The 26,349-nt window shown below is 47.1% G+C and overlaps 1 protein-coding gene across 2 annotated transcripts in view; it reads right to left on the bottom strand.

Moving 5' to 3' along the window:
* The window catches only part of LAMA3 (laminin subunit alpha 3), a 1,348,901-nt gene that overhangs the window by 1,143,789 nt on the left and 178,763 nt on the right, over positions 1-26,349 (bottom strand). For both annotated transcript variants that reach the window (XM_069620910.1, XM_069620909.1), the window contains exon 3: positions 13,765-13,882. In XM_069620910.1, coding sequence (XP_069477011.1) covers positions 13,765-13,882 — 118 coding nt within the window. The remainder of the gene's footprint in view (positions 1-13,764; positions 13,883-26,349) is intronic.

Genomic DNA, 26,349 nt, shown 5'->3' with positions numbered 1-26,349 from the left:
ATAGACGTAACATACAAAATAGAAGACAATGAAGATTCCAAATGGTTTGAATTAGCTGTCTGCCTTGTAGCAGAAAACAAATATGAAATAACTGACCCCTTAATACTTTGCAGTTACTGCACTACAAAACTTCACAACAACCAAACTCCTTCACGTGCTATCACAAATAACTTGGAATTATTCCCATTCCCAAAACCCCTGCAACAACTCAATTTATATGAGAGCATCATAATTCAAACAGTGCACCCATTTCAAGCAATAATACGCCTTCAACCAACAACAGCAAAATTACCTCCCTCTGAATTGGTGAAAGGCATTCATGGCAAAGTAGTTGATTTACCATTAGATCTGAAAGAAAATGTGCATCCTCTAGGAGTGCAACGTCCAATAGAGCATCTTTAATTGTCTTAGTAAATGGTGTACCAACAAAAGACAAAATAATTTGGCAACAACTCGTGGACTTATATAAAGTTAGACAAGCCTTGCAATATCTAAAAGACAATAATGAATATTACAAAGAAATAAATATTGAAGAAAACTTAAGGGAAACAACTGAAACTGGTCAATTTGAACTTCTAGATCCTGCTACAGTATCCAATATTTTAGACCATTATACAATTCATTAATTACACTCTAATGACAACATAGATGATGCACTAGAAACTTACCAAATGCGACAAACCAAAGGATCCCCAATAAGCATATGGGAAAAAAGTATAGAAGCATGTGCTTTTCCTTTACTCTTTCGTAATGGCAAAGGAGGAAAGTACGATGATAGACCCACTCAGATAACAGCATCAGAATACCGCTCATTACGAATGTATTCGCAAGATCCCAGATTTAGACAAAATGTGGAATACATATTCCACCTATTCTTTGAAAGTGAACTAGCAACTCTATGTTGTGGAGTTGCACACATATTAAAATCAGGAACCCACTTTCAAAATATGTCAGCTACGCAATTAATACAAAACGTGCAAGAAAAAGATGAGGGTTTACAATCAAGCATTGCAAATCTGTTTGCAAACATGTGTGGTATGAAAGAGTACTGGTTCCGACCACACGGAGATGTACGTTGTATGATAAGAAACCTTGTCCCACCCACTTGGTTTGTTACATTAAGTTGTGCAGATTATGCATGGGAAGATTTACATGATTTCCTACGCATATCAAACAAAAGCAAAACAAACATAGATATACTAACACCTGGAGAACTTTGCTCGCTAGATCCTGTTAATGTTTCAAGATATTTCCACCATCATTTCATTGCTATGCTACACTTTATTTGTAATACAACTGTTCCTCCCCTTGGAGAAGTGCAACACTTCTTTTGGAGAAAAGAATACCAAGCCAGAGGAGCACCACATATCCACATGCTTTTATGGATTAAAGATGCTCCTAAATTTGGTCAAGACAGTGATTCCACTGTTTTACAGTTTATCGAAAAATATGTCACTTGTGAAATTCCATCAAAAGCAACAAATAGTGATCTTCATGCACACATTGTACAATTTCAAAGACACAAATGTGGCAAATATTGTTGTCGCAAATACAAAAACAAAGGGAAATACTACACCAAATGCTGCTTTGGTGTCCCTAAACCAGTTACAGAAACAGGTGAAGTGAACAACTTTATGTCTTCAGTTAGACAGAGTGTTAAAGGTAAATCACCTAAGAACATGTATTACATAAAAAGAACAGAAGAATCAAAATATATCAATAATTACGATACAATCATTGCACTCTTATGGAATGCAAACATAGATGTGCAGTACATTGTAGACAATTCCACTGCAGTTGCACGATATGTGACAGCCTACTTAACAAAAGCAGAAAAAACAGAGCTTCAAAACCTCTGGAATGACCTATCATTCGACAAAACACTATCTCAGAAATTGTACAGTTTAGGCATAAAAATGATCTCTCATAGAGAATGTGGCTCCTATGAAGCTGCAGGTCATTTAACCGGTACTACTTTGTATGGAAAATCTGAAAATATAGTATGGCTAAGTCTTGGTCCTGCTAAATCTAGAAAAAGAGTTCTCAAATTTAATGAGGACATAGAAAAAATAGCCAAAAATGATCCCAACAGCCAAGACATTTTGAAAAACAATTTACTAGACACATACTACCCGAACAGGAGTACCACTTTGGAAACCTTGTGTCTATACCACATAGCCCAAAACTTTGCATGCAAAATAATATAAAACCTGATGAAAAAAAAGGTAGATATAGAGTGACAGATTGTGAAGGAGCTGTGAAGGAGCTTCTGAAACTTACCAAACGAAGTTTAATTAATCATATCAAATTGTCATTAAAAACTCCTCAACAGAAAGAACTACATTACATGTCCCTGCTACAACTTTTTAAACCATGGAGAAAAGAAGAAGAGATACTAGATAACTATGACTCCTTTGAAGACGCTTTCAAAGCAAATGAAAGCACTATCACCGATGTACACTTTACGCAGTACAAAACAATGTTGCACAATGAACAGCAACATGAAGAAGAACTCCAGGCCCAACTAGATAAGGACACTCCTGACAGTAGACAACCTTCTGTGACAGGAAGCCGAGAACCACTTGGACAGCCACTAATAGCAAATGAGGCAGAATTAGCTATGACAGAAGTAGAAAACACCATGTGTCACTATGAAGAAGATACAGAAGACTTAACTGTACTACAATCAAAACTGAACAAAGAGCACCACACAATTTTTGAAGAAGTAACAAAAGAAATTGCACATGGTGTACAACATGAAACTAAAGAATGTACCTGTCAAAATTACAAACCTATACTACTATACATCAGTGGTGAAGCTGGTTCAGGCAAAACATTCTTAATCAAAATCATCAGCAGGTTCCTTCAACAATTGACAAACAACAAACTGTCAGCTGTTGTAACTGCCCCCACAGGTTTAGCTGCCTACAACATAGGCGGTGTCACTTTACACCGATTACTACTCCTTCCAGTAGAACACCAAAACAAATAAGAATATTACAAACTTTCTCCAGAAGCTGCAATGGAACTATGCAGAGTGTTAAAACAAATGAAAATGCTACTAATAGATGAAGTGAGCATGGTCTCCAACCTAATGTTGGCTTTGATTCACCACAGACTGCAAGAAGTACTTAAAACAAACTACAAAGAGCTCTTTAGAGGAAAACACATTATTGTTTTCGGAGATCTTCTTCAATTGGCACCAGTGAAAGGTGAACCTATTTTTAAAACCTTAGGACACAAACTCTGCCATAAAAATGTTGGCAGCATAGGAAATGTCAACCTTTGGCAACATTTCCAATACAGAGAATTAACAGAAAACATGAGCCAATCTGCAGACCTCACTTACGCCAACATTTTAAAAAGTATTAAAGTTAGTGTACTATCCCAAGAAGCACAAGCAATATTAACAACCCGGCACATCCATGCACTTTATGGCGATAACTCATGTGCTACTGATGTTATGGAACAATCAGCACACAAAAATGTCAATTGCATGTCCTTAATGCCAACTCTTGCAAGCTGTTCCAAATTCAATGAAACAATGTTGAAGAAAGAAATGCAACCAATAATTGAAATTTGCTCCACAGACAAGCTGGACGTACATGGTATGACACTACCCATGTGTCAACAAGCCACAACAAGACTAAATACCTTAGTAAATTCTATCTCCAACACAGCTGGTTTGGAGAAAATATTAAAATTCTTCTTAAACTGTAGAGTAATGCTTAAACGTAACCTTGACCTGGAGCAAGGACTAGTTAATGGAGCACTGGGTACAGTTGTTGGCTTTCAAACATACCCACGTGACAACAACATTCAGTTTGTCAATATTCTCTTTGACAAACTTTCAGAAGTAAAAAGGATAGGGCGCTCAACTGCTCCGTTCGTTCTCTTCAAAGACATGTATGTATGCAGAGAACAATTTTCTCTAACTCTAGCATATGCAGTCACCATTCATAAATCACAAGGTCTTACCCTAGACAAAGCATTGATAGATATTGGTAACACAGTCTTTAAAGAAGGCATGAGCTACGTAGCACTATCACGCTTACGTCCACTTGACGGTCTATTTCTAATCAACTTTGATGCAAGTAAAGTAAACGCTGATATTCCTTGCATTATAGAATACAATAGACTACATTCACTATACACGCCCCATCTAAAAACATATCCTGTTCCAAAAAAAAGGAAAACCTTGTAAAAGAAAACTAATTCAAACAAAAATACAACAGGATCTCACTGCAAATCCTCCAAAGAAAGTAAAAGAAGCTAATATTTCATTAATTACCACAACCAAAGAAGAACCTATTACTCAAAGTAACTGAGGTACTTCTTGAAAGAAGCAACACATACTCCGAAAAAATGAGTTGGACACAGAACTATCTGGTCCATTCAAATTTTCAAATATAACTGGTGTAAATTGCTACACAAATGTAGCAATAAATATTCTATTTCAATTGCCACCAATTGTTGACAACATTTACTTACACAGTCCAGACCAGTTGTGTTTGCAAATGTTAGTCCTTCAATGAAACGCAACAAACAATCCTGACAACACGTATAGTGTTCATGGAATAAGACAAGAATTGGTCTACTGTGCTGGAATGGTGAAATTCACCATAAACTCACAAGAAGATCCACAAGAATTTCTAATGTACTTACTACAAGTACTGGAAAACAAAAACATACCTATAAATGAAATCTTCCAGATTTCATACATGTGGAAACATACATGCACTCTCTGCAACAATGTGACACAGGAACAAATCCCTAATGAAGGCTTCGTGTATGTATCCATACCTAATTGTGAATCCATTCCATTTCAGCAACTTGTACAAAATGCAAACCATGGTAGATTATGTACTATCTGCAATTCAGATAATCGCTCCACCTTACTAATACAAACACTTAGTAAATACGTAATACTAATGCATCTACGTTACAATGCAGATGGTACCAAAAACAACTGCAAGCTGACTGGATTCACACTTGGTCAAGTATCACTTGGTAAGAAAACCTTCAAAACAATAGGTATAATCTACCACGCAGGAGCCACAACCAATGCGGGTCACTGAACTGCATATATAAAAAAGAAATGTGGATGGTTCGAATGTAATGATAGTACCATTACTCTAAAGCAGAGATTACCAGCAAATCTTACAAACGCTTATTTAATCTTCTTAAAACCAAAATTTAATAACTAATCTGTACTTAAAAATTAACAAAACTTCTATTAAAAAACTATAAACTGTTAGAATACGCCAACAGGTATCTAACTGCCCCAAGATTCTATAACAAACAAACACATAAATGAATACCACTAAATTATAACAATAAATAGACAGTTAGAATACACCAGCAGGTATCTAACTGCTCCAAAATTCTGCAACAAGCCAACAGATAGAACATTAGCTAGAAACAACAAGGGAACACTGAAAACAAACAAACGAATGACTGTAGCATAACAAAAACAGTTTTTTTTTAGTCCGACATGGATTTATTTTTCCCACAGACCCAATGATTTGAAAAACAAACACAGAAACTTAGCAAATTGTACAGTACACTAGTTTGTAAACTTTGTAAACTACTAAATATGAGGGTCGAAAAAAAGCTGAAATGTCTATTATGCAACGTAATAAGTCTTTAAAAAATACATACACTAACATGCTCTTTTCTTTTATCACAGAAATTGAAAAAGAATTTGTACTCCAGTTACCAAACTCATGAAAAAAATATATCCAATCTCAAAAAATCAAACAGTAAGTATATTCTAATAAAACGCTTAAATACTGCTGCATAACAGAACCATTGAAGCAATCATCTAACCATACACCACAATACAAAATGTTCACTTCCATGGATGTTCTACTACAGTGCTTGTTACCAAACTCTACAATCTTAATGACATGACATAGCCAAAACTTCACAAACAAACTATACAAATCAAACAGTACAGAAACTGTAGATTTCAAACATTTGATAGATATTCAATTCTATGAGTGTGATCTATGGGTGTGATATGCTGCGGTGGTTGTGGCCAGGGCCTAGAGTCTTGGGTGTATGGCCTATGGCCTACGGCCTGCGGCCATGCACCCAACACTCTAGGCCCTGGCCACAACCACCTCAGCATATCGCACCCATAGATCACACCCATAGAATCAAACATTTTAACTGTCTATATGTGCCCACCCATATCACACTTTCTGTAAAGTTTGGTGAGAATTCATCCAGGGAGAGCGAAGTTATAAGCCACCCATGGTGGCTTATAACTTCAGTGCATATAGGTTTAGTCTTGGGTCCATGGCCTTTGGCCATGCACTCAAGACTCTAAGCCCTGGCCACAACCACTGCAGCATATCACACCCACAACCACTGCAGCATATCACACCCATGCTGGTTTATAACTTCAGTGCTTATAGCTTCAGTCTTGGCTGCACCCAAGACTCTAGGTCCTGGCCACAACCACTGCAGCATATCACACCCATGGTGGCTTATAACTTCAATACTTATAACTTCATTCTTGGGTGCATGGCCTTCAGCCATGCACCCAAGACTCTAGGTCCTGCCCACAACCACCGCACCATATCACACCCATGGTGCCTTATAACTTCAGTACTTATAACTTGGGTCTTGGGTGCATGGCCTTTGGCCATGCACCCAAGTCTCTAGGCCCTGGCCACAATCACCGCAACATATCACACCCATAGATCACACCCATAGAATCAAACAGTTTAACTGTCTATATGGGCCCATCCATGTCAGACTCTAGGCCCTGGCCACAACCACTGCAGCATATCACACCCACAACCACCGCAGCATATCACACCCATAGATCACACCCATAAAATCAAACATTTTAACTGTCTATATGGGCCCACCCATGTCAGACTCTAGGCCCTGGCCACAACCACTGCAGCATATCACACCCATAGAATCAAACATTTTAACTGCGCCATATGGTTAAATTTTATGTCCGCTGACACCGCGCATGTCCTTAGAACAGTTTCAACTTGCCTGCGCACAGCACGGACGGGAATACTATCCTTAGGACACCCCTCATTTTCACTAATTATGAACATCCCGGAGAGCGCGGGCATGGCGAATATACATCAGTAGCACCTGCCACCTAAATAAATACAATATTTCACCCATCTCTTACTCCCCAAACCTCCCCAAGCGCTCTTGCACACCAAAACAATCCCCAAAACTGCATTTCACCTCTGTTCGCCACCACGCTGTCGGCGGATCCAAGATGGCAGGCGCATCGGAACAATCTGACGCACATCACGCCTCACTCCAGCCAATCGGCGGACACGTTGCGTGTCCGCGGACATGACGCAAGCCAATTAGCCAATCGGTGTCCTGCCCGCGAAGCGAACAGGGAAGTGTGTCCACGGAGCGGACATAGATATCACTCATTTTTTTAGACCTACTTTTTGATCATTTAAAAAAAACTACTGGACGGATTTTCACCAAATTTACAAAAACATACTTTCGGGACCAAGCCGCTGGTCTTGCCACAAATTTGGTGAAAATCCGTCTAGCAGTTTATGCTGTAGGCGTGCGCAAAGTTTTTCCCCATTCAGTCTATGGGAAAAAAAGACATTTGGGGACCCCCCCTACAACTTTTCCCCCCCTGGACCAAACCTCACCAAACCTTGCAATAAATCAGAGTGGGCCATATACTTTTTTAAAAAAGTTTGTTGTGGATTCGTGCAGGAGGAGCGAAGTTATAAACCACCCAAAAAGTGTACTTCCTATGGGATCAGCAACTTAACCATAACTACACAGCCGCTACCATGGCTGTGTAATAAGTACGTGAACTATGGGGGATTGCACTATGCATTTTAGCAGAGCTGGACCATAAAAGAAAGGCTTTTCCAGTATGTTGCAGCTGAAAAGCAATCGATTTACAGAAGTGAATCAAAGAAGGGCGTAGCTGGACCAGACCCAAGAAGCCAAGGTCACTCTGGGTCAGAATGATCAGACGGTAGTTACAAACGTGTGAAAGAACAAACTCCTGTTCAGAAGACGGGCACGAAAACCATGAAGACATCAGATTTTCATTAAATAATAATACTTTAAATGCACCAAAGCTCAAAACCATGGTCTTCAGTCCCGTGGAAGGCTGAAAATTGACAATCGTGATGTACTACACCTACGCAAGTAGATAGAGTATGCTATACTCTCTTTTATTCTCATGCATTAATAACAAAGTCCAGGCCAATCTTCAAAGGGCTAATTGACTGGCAGACAGTAGTGTGATGATGGATAAAATACTAATTGGTGGGAAGCTATGGTGACGACCAACCCACCAGCAACTGGAGGCCAGCCTGCGTGCTGCTGGCGTATGTGGAAAAGTACTGACGGATGTAAGGGTGTTAACCAATTATAGAGGGCCACGTAGTAAAGAACTCTATAGTTTGTATAACCAATGGGACGTTGTGTATTTGATGACGTTCATAGTGACCTGTTTGAGGGAAGGGCTTAGTTGCCCCACCTGATACTAGATACCCTATCACTCTCTTAGACAAGTAAAGAACGTATACCTAGATGTTACCTTAGACCCAAACACTTTCTCCAATAGGTTTTGTTGTTTGCCATGTAGGATGATTCAGCAATGACGAGTTATTGCTATACCATCCACATAGATGGAATCTTAGACACTAAGCTGCATCGCATCTAGTTAGAATTATGATTGTTAGCATATAGCACACCTAGATAAAATGTGCCACACTTAGATGGAATCTTAGACACTAGGCATCGCATCTAGATAGAGATATGAATGTTAGCATTTGCCACATTTAGATAGAAATGTGAATGTTAGTTATGCCAATTAACCAAGCCACTAACAATTTCACCCCTCTGCATACACCTCTCAAACTCCAACCAAACACAACCACATGCCTATAAACACAACAATCCACACAAACTTCACTACACAGCAACAACAAAACAAACCACACATAGACTTGCACAATACACAACGGCTACCGACCGGAAAACACCCCAAGTCCAGCCAACGGAGTTACCGGGTTGAGACTGCCAACAGCACATAACTGCTCCCTTGCACTTTTCCTGCTCATTCCCACTAACCCACCCCCCCTTTCCCTTTTTTCAGAGCCGCCAGAGCACCAGGGGACCACTCCGGCGATGATAGCGTGCAGTACAAATATCATTTAACATTAACGTAACATATAAAATGCTTTTTTTATAAGATTGAGAGAGAGCGAGAAGATCGAACAAATTGTTGATGTTCATTGTAACTCCCTATTTTAGACAACTGCAAATAAAACAGCTTTGATTTGCCAACTTCCTGAGTTAGTTTGATTATTGATGTTTGAGTATCTTCTGCATCTCCATCCATCTCAAAGTATTGCTACCTCATCTTAAAGGGCTGGGTTGATAACCCTGGTTCAGCAACATCTGTACAAGCGTTGTTTTAGACATGCTCCAGTCACGATGGCCGTAATCTCGTGGGTGGCACGAATATCGGTGCAAAGAGTAGCTATCGTATCCGTATCGGTCTCCATTAGCGTACCACATTACTTACACAGACTGTTATCCCCCATGTCTTCAATTTGTTTTGAACAACAAGAACAATGCATAATAGCCTTGTCTTTAAGGGTATCAGTCGCCATCAGCGAAAGACATGCCGTACACAGGTTACTTTCAAAATACCCTGGGCCTCATCACGAGTCTGGCGGTAACCCTTAAATGCGGCGGTAGCGCTATTACTGCTGCATTTAAGGGTCCGCCAGATCATGGCCTTGGAGATCAGAGCCCAGCTCAGAGCTGGGGGGAAATCTGTGGCAAATTTGCTGATTTTCGGCGCTATATTTCGCGAATTTTCCCCATTGGGCCCAATGGGGAATGAGGAATTCCCGAATGGACCCAATGGGGAATGGGCACTAACCATTCCGCAAAACCCGTGATCCAGCGCTAATAGCGCCGGGGGGTTTGGCGGTAGGGCTAATAGCACCGGCGGTAATAGCGCCGGCGTTACCGCCCAACTCGTGATGAGGCCCTCTGGGTTTTCAAGCACAGTAAATATGAATAGTCTCTGCCGCAGGCTGGCTCTCCTCACCCCTGCACACGTGCCCCTGTTTTTCATCAAGGCTTCGGGGACAGAATTAGTCTCTGTCGTCATTGTCTCACGTAGAACCATAGCTTCACAGTCCTTGTCTTCAGAGCTCGCATCAGCCGCAAATGGCTGCTCCACATCCGCATCGACATTGCCCAAAAACTCTTCGGGTTCATAGTCGGCCATTAAATCCTGAGTATCTTCCATCACATCATACACTGTAAAATGCACAGGGCCTCCTTGGGGTGTTTTTCCCTCGCTGTAACTGTAGCTATTCATAATAGCCGTTTCCTGAATAGCCCCTGCAAAGCTCAACAAGCACTGTGTTTTCCAGCTCACTGCAAAATGCCTTATATCCGGGTTGTAAATCCCGCCCCACAATGCTGTCACACCCTTAAACCGGCCCTTTCAATCAAATGTATATCAAAATGATATAAAGTTTATATAAAATGCATTAAAGGTCTTATCAAAATACATGCCAACTTCATATAATAAAATAATATAAAGTTTATATAAACATTATTCAAAAGTCTTGTCAAATGTCTGCCAGCTTTATATAAAAATAATATAAAATATATATAAAATAATTAAAGTTCTTATCAAATGTACTCCAACTTTATATAAAAGCTGTTATAAAATGATGACTTCAGCCAATCTGCCTAGCTTTATGTTCCATATCTATTAAATCATGATGTCAGCACTATATTTACAAAACCGAACCCACTCCTGCATCATCACAGTGTCACCACAACCTAACACTCGCAGCCTATCCCCTCACAACTCACTTCGCTCTCCACCGAGCAACAACGCACGCGCGCTGGACCTAGACATATTTTTATGTAAACTTTATATCAAATCATTGTAATATAAAGTTTAGATTCATTTTATATCAGATCATCTCAACATCGTATCAAAGTACACACTTTATATTAAAAAAATATACATTTGATATAAAATTGATGCCACCTTTGATATGCATTTTATATTATATTTATATCAAACCCATAACAAAACCATATCAAACGAGTGGGATTAATACTGGAAGCAGGGGGCAGTCCCACCAGTCAGAATTGTATCCCTTTAAAAATGGGGCCTCATGCACTACTTGTGTCCAATGAGCGTGAGGTCAGATGTTTCTGACTGCTGACCTCATTGACATTAATGAAGATGAACAATGTATGTGGAGGTGATGAAAGGTTTCTAGGGATGTTTGCACTGAAGCCTATGGGAGGCATGTGCCTTTGCTCAGTGGTCAAAGATGAGTCCAAGTCAGATGATACCTTCCAAATGAGCAGAGGTCTGCACAACTTCCATATCACCAGATTTATTGCACTACCACTCTGGGGAGGGGCATGAACTCTTTTTGAAAAGAGCATGGCATGTTTTCCTGGCGTGTTGGGGCAAAGGAAAGCCAACTTGGGTGTTATTATGTGATGGTGATGGTGGGGTTGTAGTGGGGGAGGGGGTACTGCAGTAGGGCTGGCCTGGCTGGGTCTTGGCGAAGCCAACATGATGAGTGTTCTTACGGGAGGGCATGTTTCCTTATTTTGACTTGGCTTTTTTTAATTGCTGTTAAGGTCAAAGGCAACATAAAAATTCTTACATGTGGGGAATATAACACGATGAGTGCAACATAAGTGTTCTTATATGGGGGATTTGTGTAATTAAATGTTATTTTATATAGCTGGTTCGCCTAAGCACTGTACAGAGAATATGTTTACATAAAATTATCACCCAACTGAAGTTTGCACTCATTTATCGAGCTTTGAAGTTTGAAAGGCTGAGTTGGCCTTGCCTGGATATGAACCTGCGAATCACACTCAGATAGCAACAGCAAGCACTCAGCCCACTGAGCTAGCTTACCGGACAACCAGCAAGAGCATATTTTCTTACTGTGGCATTGCAATGTATTACTGGTGTTAAGGCCAAAGGAAACATACGTGTTGTTACATTGGGGTGGCGCATTCCTTTTTACTGCTGTCAGGGAGCAAATACAACATGACGTGAGTTCTTAGATGGGGAGTGGGGGAGTGGGGGATTTGTGTAGCCAGCAAGAATATGTTTTCTTACTGTGGCATGGCTTATTTTACTGGCACTAACGCAAAACCAACAGGAGTATGTTCTTACATGGGGATACTGGCATGTATTGGCAGAGCCAGCATGAACATGTTTTGTTATAATATCCTTACTGGCATTATGGACAAAGCAAACATGAGTATTTTCCGATGTGGGATTAGTGGCATATGTAGGTGCACGAGAATGGACATGTGTAGGCACAATCGATATCAAAGTGCTTTTCACACTTGCAGATTACTGGCATATAGTGGGCAAAAGCATTATGAATGAGCATTTGAAAATGGCACTGTGCGTTGTTGGAGACTTGGCATCTAATGGACTTTTTACGTCTTACCCTACAAAACCGACTGTAAACTGTGTGCCTTTTTACCCTTTTACAGAATCATGGCTATGCTTCTGGTGAGTTGGGGTGAAAGATGCATTTAATGCGTCAAAAAAGAAGGCATAATATATACTCATCCTCATGGGCTTGGGGAGCGGGGGAAAGGGTGATGGACCAATAGCATAGTAGGTTTAATGTTCCGTCTCACTAACAGTTTTCAAAACTGACATCTAGCCACCCAAAATGTTGAGGCTGGCTCCACCACTGATTGTGCGAGCACACTCACAGGTAATTCAGATTGCATTTTACATTCTGACATTTCTGATTGCATTTTACGTTCTGGCATTTCTGATTGCATTTTACGTTGTGTATTTTACGTTCTGGCAATTCTGATTGCATTTTACGTTCTGACATTTCTGATAGCATTTTACGTTCTGGCAATTCTGATTGTATTTTACGTTCTGACATTTCTGATTGCATTTTACGTTGTGTCAATTCTGATTGCATTTTATGTTCTGGCATTTCTGATTGCATTTTACGTTCTGGCATTTCTGATTGCATTTTACGTTGTGTATTTTACGTTCTGGCAATTCTGATTGCATTTTACGTTCTGACATTTCTGATAGCATTTTACGTTCTGGCAATTCTGATTGTATTTTACGTTCTGACATTTCTGATTGCATTTTACGTTGTGTCAATTCTGATTGCATTTTATGTTCTGGCATTTCTGATTGCATTTTACGTTCTGGCATTTCTGATTGCATTTTACGTTGTGTATTTTACGTTCTGGCAATTCTGATTGCATTTTACGTTCTGACATTTCTGATTGCATTTTACGTTCTGTCAATTCTGATTGCATTTTACGTTCTGACATTTCTGATTGCATTTTACGTTCTGGCATTTCTGCATTTTAACAACTAGCACATGAAGAACACTACATTAACTCTCTTGCCACAATGTATCCTCTGCTGCTTCAGTGTTAGGGCCAAATGTGCATCCTGTGTTTCCATCAGACACACCATTTTCTGAGCAACTCATGCTTCATTTACTGCGGCACAATTCTCTTGCGTAATGTTGGTGACATGGGACTATTTCATTGGCTTTCCCCACACAACCTTCTCTTCGTCCTATGGGTTTCTATCCATTTTTTTGCCAAGACATGTTCTGTGTAATGCAACATTGTGATCATTTTGAACAGCTCTTTTAAAGATTTCCTTGAATGCCCCATGAGCTCTTTGACCACCCACTAGGTAGCGAACAGAACGCGCAGGGTACTTACGAGCAAAATATTGCCAGGGCATGTAGGTCCTTCCAAAGTCTACCGATCGCTCCAAAACCCAAAGATCCGGGCGAGGGGAGTTTGCAAACTTGATGAGGACGTATGCAACATGGAAAAACTGAAGAACAAAAAACATGCAAGACAGAACAGATGTGCAATTAAAAACACCACCATTACACACCAAATGTGCTATGCAGGACAATTATCAAATTACTTAATTTAAAATGATTTTAACTTTGATAGCGTCTGCTCTACTAGTTGCATTTATTACTTAAAATGAAGGCAGGCACATCACCTCATCAGACGGCATCAAAATATTATAATAGGTTCATCACACATTTGATTACATCCAACATATTGAATTATATTGCCTACTAGATACCCAGAAGAGGCATTTGGGAACCTAAGCACCGGCAATACAAATGTCAAACACATTACTGCAAAGCATCCGTTATTGCAGAGCATAGTTTCTAGGAGGTTTGTATACTTTGGCGAGCAGTGGGCGGACGAAATGGAGTCATTGTATTATTTAAGGAGGGAATTATTCAGGCCATTGGAACTTGATCTCTTATATGCATCATTGCTGGGGTTCAAGGGCATTTGTTCGGGTTGTTCCAGTGCGCAACCGCTGTTGCGTTGAACCCTTTGCTCGACAAGCCACTGCTAGTCATGCTAGTCTACGGTGGTCGAGTGGTCAGAGGTCTGCTGGATTGGCCTTCCTGGGCAGTGTTCTAACAAATGAAACAATGGAACTCAGAATTCGCTCTGAAAGATTAAAGAGTAGGTTGGAGCTCTTGCAGGATGCTGCTGCATTGACAAATTCTCAAATTTTAGCATACGATCCTGAAGACCTTTTCTTACACATGGATGCCTATTCTTGGGCGTGCAATGCATGCACTCACCCTCTGCCTTTTCAGTTTAGTCCAGCACGTGCATTCAAGCACCAGGAGTAGTTTATGGAGCGAAAACGTTTAACATGTACCCACCAGGCCTGGTAGGCTTAGCTGATCATTCAGCCAATAGCGAGAACTCAGTGAAAAGCCGTACTGCTAGAATAGTGAAAGTCAATATGCATGCCAAATAGAGGAGACCAGCTTCAGAACGTCAGCGATATGGCAGTAATATAGCCCGATAGACTGAGCGAGGGGTCAATATCACGTCACAGCATAACATGCCACCATCTCTGCAGGCCTTAAATTGGGGGATGGGCCATTATCCCTACCAATAATTACCCCTCCCTAGGTCTAAATGGCTATTTGCACATACTGGTAACAGCCATGTATACGTATTGGTGGTGTGGTTGTACAACAGAAAACGTTTAATAGTGGGTAAAGTAAATATTCAAATCCTCAATTAAACTAGCTTTTATTTTGTAATAGTTAAATAAAACACGGATAACATTCATACGTTGAGCGTTTTAAACAAAATCTTGATTGGAAATTGCATTGATGTTTCCATGTCTGCTTTTGAAGGCAGAATTTTATTTTCGGAATCCAGTCAATACCAGTCAATACCAGTAGTTATGGACTGCACTCTGAACAGTCTGAGAGGAGGTTAGTAATGACTTCCATGTGATAATAATAATAACATCCTGTTTTTAGCTAACTAATAACAACGGATATCATCCCTGCCTAAACACACCAATAATAGGTGTGATCATTAACCACTGTAATGATATTCAATTTAACACCCGCAGACGGGTAACGGGGTGAGTTAACCCTTCCGGATTCAAACCTGAGCACAGATATATTGCCAAGAAAGCACATCAACAAACCAAGTATTTTTGGTAGCCCACTTTTACCCAATCATGTCTTTACCTTCAATATTTAGTTTGCTATCGCTTATTTGCTATATATGGTGGCATAATATTTCATTGACAATGTATATGTCCTTGATCTAACACTTTTGCAAAGAATGCATCTTTTAAATTGTTGGAAAATGATTAAAATGGGCTTAGGGAACATGACACCCAAACAATGTGCATGAACACACCATGTGATTAAAATAAAACCCACCCCAGGAATTCAGGAACGGGACAAATCAACTAATTCAACAGTACATTATGGAAGTTTATTATCTTATTTTCGTGTGAGAAATGCATTATTTTCTTTAAAAGGTGTTATCGCCTGGAACATTAGCAAAAACCGAGTGAACATATTTCTGCTTTATGAGAGCGTTATATGCAGCCAAATGCACACAAATCAACATAATAAAAATCTTTACTATCTTGAATCATGAGGCCAGAGTGGTAAGGGGCTAAATATTTTCTTCTAAGGAATCCCAACAATAGTACAACAGGAAAATCTAAATTTTTGAGCAAACGTTTGTGTTAAGTTTTCCCATTAGAATCATGTTCACAAAATAATAGGAAAAGGATGCACTATAGCTACAGGAAAGCGGTTCACAGCAAGAAAGATACGGGCTGAAATCATGAAAGGAAGAGATTAACAGGGCGATTGATGGAATTAATGTGCGCTGAAAATTCCCGCGCAAGCGTGCGAAACCGTGCAAATCGCAGTGCAAGTGCGAAAATCGCAGTGCGAGTGTGAAAATCGCAGCGAAACCCGCGCACATCGATTCATGGAAGTCCGTGCGCGAGTAAAATCTGAGATGTGCGCTGAAAATCTGCGTGGCGCACGCCGGTGCACAGGTCATCTAATGGCGTGCGCTACGGCCACAGCGAAAGCGCACATAGCGCATTGCACATAACAAAAGTAGGCGTAACACGGGGCGTGACACGCGGAATGGGGAACAACACGTGAAAATGTGGGCATCACGGGGGAAGTACAGGAGGCAAGTGCGCGGAACGCCCACACGCTCGCCTACAACACCACGTATTCATGGAATCGAATAGGGCAAATCAGCACACGGGCAAAGACGCGCACAGGCCTAAACATGTCCGCCACACGAAGGCAGGCGGTAGCGTCCCTGCGCATGAAAAAAATGTGCGCCAAAATGTGCGCTAACAAAAAGCACGTATATACAGCTCTGATGAATGTCCCATACTGTGATGTGCAAAGGGGTGCGCGACAAACACGGACACCCGCTGTGTCAAAAATAGCGTGTGCGTGTATTTCAGGGGTGCGCGGGAAGTTTCACACGCGATAGGCCTTGGGCGAGCGAGGTACGTGTAAATCTGGGGTTCGCGTGAAGTTTCACATGCGATTGGCCTGGTTACGTGTAAATCTGGGGTTCGTGGGAAGTTTCACACGCGATAGGCCCTGTGCGAGTGGGGTGCGTGTATTCCTGGGGTTTGCGTGAGGTTTCACACACGGTTGGCCTGGGTACATGTAAATCTGGGATGCGCAGGAAGTTTCACACGCGATAGGCCTTGGGCGAGCGGGGTACGTGTAAATCTGGGGTTCGCGTGAAGTTTCACACGCGATAGGCCCTGTGCGAGTGGGGTGCGTGTATTTCTGGGGTTCGCGTGAAGTTTCACATGCGATTGGCCTGGGTACGTGTAAATCTGGGGTTTACGGGAAGTTTCACACATGATAGGCCCTGTGCGAGTGGGGTGCGTGTATTCCTGGGGTTCGCGTGAAGTTTCACATGTCATTGGCCTGTGTACGTGTAAATCTGGGGTTCGCGGGAAGTCTCACACGCAATTTCAGCAGGGTACGTGTATTTCAGGGGTGCCGTGGAGTCCTACACGTCAATTGGCAGTGTGGCTCCTCCCAGGTGTTTGCTCTACACCCTCCACAGCCCCTGCAGGCAGCCCACACCACAGGGGACTACCCTGCACCCCTGGTCATGTCCCGCAGGCAGCCCATCCACCATGACCATGCCCCCCAGGCAAGCCATATGTCAGCTTGCACTACTGATCACCAATGCATGACCCCCTCCACCCCCACCCCCCAGCACTCAGGGGCACCTGCCACCATGCCCCCACTCATGTCCCCCAGAACCCCAACCCCCAGCAGTGCAGGGCACCTGCCAGCCGGCCCCCACTCATGTCCCCTTGCACCCCCACCCCCCAGCAGTGCAGGGCACCTGCCAGCAGGCCCCCACTCATGTCCCCCAGCACCCCCACTCCCCAGCAGTGCAGGACACCTGCCAGGAGGCCCCCACTCATGTCCCTGAGCACCCCCACCCCAGCAGTGAGGGGCACCTGCCAGCAGGCCCCCACTCATGTCCCCCAGCACCCCCACCCCCCAGCAGTGCAGGGCACCTGCCAGCAGGCCCCCACTCATGTCCCACTCATGTCCCCTTGCACCCCCACCCGCCAGCAGTGCAGGGCACCTGCCAGCAGGCTCCCACTCATGTCCCCCAGCACCCCCACCCCCCAGCAGTGCAGGGCACCTGCCAGCAGGCACCCACTCATGTCCCACTCATGTCCCCTTGCGCCCCCACCACCCAGCAGTGCGGGGCACCTGCCAGCAGGCCCCCACTCATGTCCCACTCATGTCCCCTTGCACCCCCACCCCCCAGCAGTGAGGGGCACCTGCCAGCAGGCTCCCACTCATGTCCCCCAGCACCCCCACCCCCTAGCAGTGCAGGGCACATGCCAGCAGGCCCCCACTCATGTCCCACTCATGTCCCCTTGCACCACCACCCCCCAGCAGTGCAGGGCACCTGCCAGCAGGCCCCCACTCATGTCCCTCAGCACCCCCAACCCCCAGCACTGAGGGGCACCTGCCAGCAGGCACCCACTCATGTCCCCCAGCACCAACACCCCCCAGCAGTGCAGGGCACCTGCCAGAAGGCCCCCACTCATGTCCCCCAGCACCCCCACCCCCCAACAGTGAGAGGCACCTGCCAGCAGGCCCCCACTCATGTCCCCCAGCACCCCCACCCCCAGCAGTGCAGGGCACCTGCCAGCAGGCTCCCACTCATGTCCCACTCATGACCCCCTGCACCCCCACCCCCCCATCATTGACAGGCACCTGCCAGCAGGCCCCGACACATGTCCCCCAGCCAACACGTCATCACAATTCAGATCCCTGGCTCTTATGGCCACACAAATCCCATCCCACAGCACCCCAGTCCAAACACCCAACCAAGCTTTACATCCACTCCAAATTGAAATCATCATTACATGATAGATCACAAATAAGCACTATGCGCATGAGTACAAGTCTGTCAGACCCACACAATGGCAACACATGACTGAGAAAACCCACATTGTGACAGGCATGAAACCAATGAGAGAAGACCACACATTGAAGTAAGAAACAAAAATGTATTCAAGACAAAATGAAGGGAATGAAATAAAAACACACAATAATGCCAATAATAATCAAAATGCAGCATGTCCCAAAAATGATAAATAAAAAAAATGAGAATCCAAATTAATCCAAATGAAAATGTGTCCAAAGTCACCGTCCAACAAAGCAAATCCAAAGGGAAAGAAAAGCATAATATCCATTGCTCCATGGTGAAGAAAAATAAAGATGAAGGAGAAAAATCCACTGTAAAACTATGTACAAATAGCAAATCCAGGGTCCATGAGCCCAACGACATAAATGGAACCTACAATGAAACCTACCTAATTACTACTATATACAAAAATGTGGGGCATATCCATGCACCCCAAATGAAAGAAAAAAGAAATTAAACTTAACACTAATGAACTATATACAATGGCGGCGGGCAAGTCCAACGGCTCACTTGTTGATGTCATGGGCCAGGGCATCATCGAACTCCTGTTCAATGTCTTGGAGGCGGGCCTGTTCTCTGGCCCTGAGGTCTCGCAGGGATAACGCCATGTCCACCTCCCACTCCCTGCGAATTCCCTCGAGGCACTCAGCCCGCCTCAGCGCCCTGTGCATGTAGTTCTCTGCCCTGACCATTGTGAGCCGTGCCTCCTCCGCCCGCAGCCGCTCCGCACCTATCTGCTGGCCCAACCGCTGCCACACGGAAGACACTCCCATTGCAGGGTCCTCCTGCCCTCCGGCCAATGCCTGCCCCTCTGATGTAGATGGCCCCGAGCCATGGTGCCTCCCACGTTGAGCCTGCCGCTGCCTCCGACGCAACTGCCTCTGCCAGCACGACGGCATCCAGGCTGATGGAATCCACCGACGCCGTCGTGCACGTGCCCTGCTCGATGATGCCAGCACATCCTCCATCTGCTGGGGTCCAGTTGCTGTGGTGTCCACCCCTGCTGAACCTCCGACTCCCGACTGTGGCAGGGATGGGATCCCCACCGAGCTGGCTGCGTTGGTCAGAGCAGGTCCACAGGGGGCCCTGGTGGCATCTGGGCCAGAAGACGGCATGGAGAACGACTGGCGCATAGTCTCCAAAGAGGAGGAGAGGGCCCCAGAGTTGCCGACACATTTACAAAACCCCCGACCATGGACACTCCCAATCGGGCCACGTTGGCACGCTGCTCTTCGTGATGACGTGCGTGCTCCCCCCGGGAAGCATGCACGTCATCACGAATGTCACGCGTGCGCAACACGGCACCAATCAGGACCTTCTCCATACGGCCAGGGGTCCCCTCGTCCCCAGGTAGAGGAGTGTCAGATGACATGGACATCCCCCCTACCTGCGGATGGGCCTGAGATGGGGCATCCCTGCTGGTGCATGGTGGTGCAGTCACAGGGTCAGGGACAGCGACATGCACAGGTCCCTCCGCGGTGACCTGTGCTGCCTCCTGCCCCTGGCCCTGGACTGCACCACTTGCACCAGTGGTACCACCCCCACCAGGCCCCATGTGCGGCTCAGTAGCGGCCTCCTCCTCCTCTGTGGAAACCACCAACCTGGATGGCTCCACACCGTCTTCCGCCGTTGCAAGCCCCTGTGGGGGCTCACCCACCCCTTCCGCTGCAGCCGTAGTGGCAGACGCAGCACCAGTCCCCTCACTCCCGGATGATGGTAAATTCTGGGAGGGTGACTGGGCCTTGCGTCGCCAGCCGGTGGGGGCATCCCCGCCGCTTTGCTCCACAGCGCCGTCTCCGCCCTCTTCATCACTTGCCGCTGTGTAGAGGGAGACATAGAACACAAGAATCAGGGTACTGTACAATGGTCCCCTAGACAGGAAGCAATAGCAGATGAGTGGCACTGTCAAACATCACTTCCATCATGTTCCTCCACAACACATGGGTCAGTGCAGGCAAAACACATGCAATAAAAGGCATGGCGCATGCTATGAACATTAGCATACATGTCCAAGGGACTCTTGAAACATACAATGCTGGTTTGAAACTCACATGCATCATGGGTCATGTCTATCACATGCACACACTTCACCGTAGTTTCATCCATCTGGCCTCGTACACCCCAGACACAGTGGATACAAGGATGAGTAGGCTGCATCAGTGAATCTGAACATTGTCACAGACATGTGTCATGCATCCATGGCATTTACAAGTCACAGACACGCAAGTCAAACACACAGACATGGACACCATACATGTCCATGACAGCAGCACCCATCTCTCACACCCCATCCATGTCCAATAACAGAGACAGGCATGCATTAATGTGTGCATTCCCCATGCTGCTCCGCGTTGGTCCAATGGAATAGCGTGCGTGCGCTGACGTGCTCATGCGCTAAGGGCCTTTCCTCGAATTACACGCTGACGTGCAATTTTTTCACATACCAAATCACTCCGTATCAAGCTGGCCACGCGAAAACACACGGAAGACCACGCTCCTGCCCTGAAGGCCATTTTCCTGCCCCAAGAGCCCCGAGCATGCTCCCACGTGCCATCTGCTGCTGCCTGCTGCCCACATGCCCTGCTATTTGCTGCCTGCACATCAGCCATCTGCAGGGGTGCAGTTGCTGTGACCACCCCTTCTGGAACTGAAGACTCCTGACTGGGATACCATCGCTCCACAGCCCAGCCCCAGGACCCAATTGCCCACCCACGCCTGCCTCTGGGGTTGCCATGTCGGGCACATCACCATCTGAGACCACTGGCAACCCCCAGCCAGAGAGGCAGAGGGCCACCAGCTTCACTGCCACCGAAGTTGGTGTCCTGGTGGAGCAAGTCCCGGGGCAGTATGATGCCCTCTTCGGAAGTTTGGGTGCTGACAAGGAAGGACGGACCAGGATCTGGACGGACATCGTGACTGCCATCAACGCGGAGGGGGTGGCAGTCCGAAAATTCCAACATGTCAAGAAGCGCTGGGAGGGACTTCAGGTCCAGGACCCTCAACAAGGCCCAGCGCCTCTTGAAGGCACCGGATGCTAAGGGGCGCCGGGGCCACCTGTCGGAACATCAAATGAGGGTCCTGGAACACATATCCCCAGCGCTCCACGTCCAGGTCCTTGAGAGGCAGACCCGTCTGGAGTCGAGCGGTAAGTGTACATGCATACTGATTGTAAGCTGTGCGTGTGGTGGTGTGCCAGTAGTGTGCAGGTTGCACATGTGGTTTTGTAGGGCCATGTATGAATGTGTATGTACAGGGCCGTGAGGCTAACACATGCGAGTCCTCTCATGTGTGAGACACATGGATGGTGCATGTGTGTGTGTAAGCTTGCATGCCAAATGCAGATGTGTGAGCACACATGCTTGAATGATTGTGTATGTAAGTTGGCATGGTTGTGGTGTCACACATGGATATCGGTTCCAGCTGCATGTATCTGCATCGTGTACATGTGCATATGTGTGTATTTCACAAGGGTGCAACAGTGATGCAACATGGATGCTTGGAACACTGATATGTAGAAGACTGATTGCCAGATGTGACATGGATGCCAATCTCATCACTGCGACAGTTGGTGGAGGTGTACACATGCATGTAAGTGTGGTGGCATATGTGCATGTCTAGTGCACTCCCTGTGTTTCATGTGATGTCTGGCTCACCTTTGGCTGCTCATGCTGTTGTATGTGTATGGATGGTGCTGGCTGTTGCCATATGGCTGTGGAATTGCTCAGGTGTGTGAGTTGACATGCCATGTGTGTTGGGGATTGTGATGCCATGTCTGAAGTTTGACACTGCCACTCATGTGCAACTGGCATGTGTGTATCAGGCTCCCCTCCCAGGTTGTGATCTCGTTAGGGAGTGAGGAGTCCGGTGCCGCGTCCCAGGCCACAGCTGCCGAGGGTAGGTCCAAGAGGCGGAGGTCGGAGTTGGACTCCTCGGCAGCAGAAGGGGCAGCTGAGACCCCACAGGGTCCGACGAAGGAAGATGGCACTGAGTCATCCAGGTTGGTGGGGGTTTGGTGGAGGAGGAGGCCGCGCAAGGGACAGAGACGGGGTCTGGAGGTGGGGATTCCACTGGTGCCAGTGGTGCAGTGCAGGGGCAGGGACAGGAGGCAGCACAGGCCACCGCGGAGGTGCCTGTGTGTAATCCTGTCCCCGATCCTGTGACTGCATCATCCCGCACCAGCAGGGATGCCTACGTCCAGACCCGTTTTCAGGGAGGGGATCCGCTTACAACAACTGGCCTTCCTCTCCCTGTGGACGTGGCTATCTGGGACCGGGTTGAGCCTGCCCTGGGTGGGTGGCGTTGTGTCAACTGGACATGCAAGGTTACCTGCAGTCTTTTCATGGGGAGACTGCATGTCATCTCAAATGGCTCGTTGACCACATCAGCCTACTGGGACAGGTCACCCAGGCCGGATTCCTCCGTTTGCTGAACCTTGCTTCGACCCCCTCCTCACCTGAACCCCCTATGTGCCAGTCGTCCTCCGTGCCATCTTCCCACCCATGTATCACCTGGGTACCCTGTGGAGCTGCCTCTGACCGTGCAGCCAGGCTGGTGGAGGACACATCCCTGCCACAGTCGGGAGTCGGACGTCCAGCGGGGTGGCCAGCTCAACAACTGCACCCCAGCCGGAGGAGGATGTGCAGGCAGCAGGAGCCAGGGCACGGGCACAGGCACAGCAGCAGCAGCAACAAGGTGGGAGCCATGATGACTCGGGGCCTTCGACATCGGAGGGGCAGGCATCGGCCGGAGGGCAGGAGGACCCAGGACGGGAAGTGTCTTCCGTGTTATAGATGCAGAGCGGCAGTGGGCGGAAGAGGCACGGCTCATGATGGGAAGGGCGGAGAACTCCATGCAAAGGGCTCTGCGGCAGGCCGAGTGCCTCGAGGCAATTCGCAGGGACCTGAAGGTCCGGATGTCATCGTCCCTGCGAACTCTCAGGGCCTTAGAAGAGGACCGCCTCCAGGACATTGAGCAGGAGTTCGATGATGCCCTGGCCCGGGAAATCAGAAAGTGAGCCATTGGACTAGCCCACTGACATTGTATATAGTTAATTAGTGTTAGGTTTCCTTTTGGTTTTCATTACATTTGGGGCACTTGGACAATGCCCCACCTTTTTGTATATAGTTGTTCATTATGTAGGGTTTTTGTAGGTTTCCTTCCAATGGTTGGGCTCATGGACCCTGGATTTGTACTTTGTATATAGTTCTACACTGGATTTCACTTCATTTAAGTTTCTTTTTTACCATGGATCAATGGATGTGTCTTATTTTTACACTTTGGATTTGGTTGGACGGACAGACTCTTTGGACCCATTTGCTTTTGGAATGATTTGGATTCTGCTTTCACACATTTTTTTGAATATTTTGGACATGCAGCTTTTTCTTCATAATTTCCATTATTATGTGTTTTTTTTTATTCATTTGGTTAATTATTGATACACATTTATTATATACTTTACTGATGTGGTCTTCTCTCTTTTGTTTTGTGCATGTCACAATGTTGATCTTTTCACAGTCATGTGTCACCATTGCGTGGGTCTGAGGGACATTGATTCATGGCCATGCTGGTTATTTATTTTCTATCATGACTTTGGGAATTCAATGTGGGGTGTTTGAACTGAGGTGGGATTTGGGTGGCCATGAGGGGCATGGGTCTGGAGTGTGATGACCTGTCGGGGGGACATGTGTGGGGCCTGCTGGCAGGTGCCCCTGACTGCTGGGGGGTGGGGGTGCAGGGGGACATGTGTGGGGGCCTGTTGGCAGGTGCCCCTGACTGCTGTGGGGTGGGGGTTCAGGGGGACATGTGTGGGACATGAGTGGGGGCCTGCTGGCTGGTGCCCCTGACTGCTGGGGGGTGGAGGTGCAGGGGGACATGTGTGGGGGCCTGCTGGCAGGTGCCCTGCACTGCTGGCGGGTGGGGGTGCTGGGGGACATGTGTGGGGGCCTGCTGGCAGGTGCCCCTGACTGCTGGGGGGTGGTGGTGCAGGGGGACATGTGTGGGAGCCTGCTGGCAGGTGCCCCTGACTGCTGGGGGGTGGGGGTGCTGGGGGACATGTGTGGGGGCCTGCTGGCAGGTGCCCTGCACTGCTGGGGGGTGGGGGTGCTGGGGACATGTGTGGGACATGTGTGGGGGCCTGCTGGCAGGTGCCCCTGACTGCTGGGGGGTGGGGGTGCTGGAGGACATGTGTGGGGGCCTGCTGGCATGTGCCCCTGACTGCTGTGGGGTGAGGGTGCAGGGGGACATGTGTGGGACATGTGTGTGGGTCTGCTGGAAGGTGCCCCTGACTGCTGGGGGGTGGGGGTACTGGGGGACATGTGTGGGGGCCTGCTGGCAGGTGCTCCTGACTGCTGGGGGGTGGGGGTGCTGGGGGACATGTGTGGGGGCCTGCTGGCAGGTGCCCTGCACTGCTGGGGGGTGGTGGTGCTGGGGGACATATGTGGGGGCCTGCTGGTAGGTGCCCCTGACTTCTGGGGGGTGGGGGTGCAGGGGGACATGTGTGGGACATAAGTGGGGGCCTGCTGGCAGGTGCCCCTGACTGCTGGGGGGAGGGGGTGCAGGGGGACGTGTGGGAGCCTGCTGGCAGGTGCCCTGCACTGCTGGGGGGTGGGGGTGCTGGGGGACATGTGTGGGGGCCTGTTGGCAGGTGCCCCTGACTGCTGGGGGGTGGGGGTGCTGGGGGACATGTGTGGGGGCCTGCTGGCAGGTGCCCCTGTCTGATGGGGTGTGGGGGTGCTGGGGGACATGTGTGGGACATGTGTGGGGGCCTGCTGGCAGGGGCCCTGCACTGCTGGGGGGTGGGGGTGCTGGGGGACATGTGTGGGGGCCTGCTGGCAGGTGCCCTGCACTGCTGGGGGGTGGGGGTGCTGGGGGACATGTGTGGGACATGTGTGGGGGCCTGCTGGCAGGTGCCCCTGACTGCTGGGGGGTGGGGGTGCTGGGGGACATGTATGGGGACCTGCTGGCAGGTGCCCTGCACTGCTGGGGGGTGGGGGTGTTGGGGGACATGTGTGGGGGCCTGCTGGCAGGTGCCCCTGACTGCTGGGGGGTGGGGGTGCTGGGGGACATGTGTGGGGGCCTGCTGGCAGGTGCCCTGCACTGCTGGGGGGTGCGGGTGCTGGGGGACATGTGTGGGACATGTGTGGGGGCCTGCTGGCAGGTCCCTCTGACTGCTGGGGGTGGGGGTGCTGGGGGACCTGTGTGGGGGCCTGCTGGCAGGTGACCCTGACTGCTGGGGGGTGGGGGCGCAGGGGGACATGTGTGGGACATGTGTGGGGCCCTGCTGGCAGGTGGCCCTGACTGCTGGGGGGTGGGGGTGCTTTGGGACATGTGTGGGGACCTGCTGGCAGGTGCCCTGCACTGCTGGGGGGTGGGGGTGCTGGGAGACATGTGTGGGGGCCTGCTGGCAGGTGCCCTGCACTGCTGGGGGTTGGGGGTGCTGGGGGACATGTGTGGGGCATGAGTGGGGGCCTGCTGGCAGGTGCCCCTGAC

Source organism: Ambystoma mexicanum, chromosome 5q (assembly GCF_040938575.1).
Source record: "Ambystoma mexicanum isolate Mex_15411 chromosome 5q, UKY_AmexF1_1, whole genome shotgun sequence".
NCBI lineage: Eukaryota > Metazoa > Chordata > Amphibia > Caudata > Ambystomatidae > Ambystoma > Ambystoma mexicanum.
The sequence above is the reverse complement of the archived record's forward strand: the minus strand, read 5'-3'. Positions and strand labels throughout refer to the sequence as shown.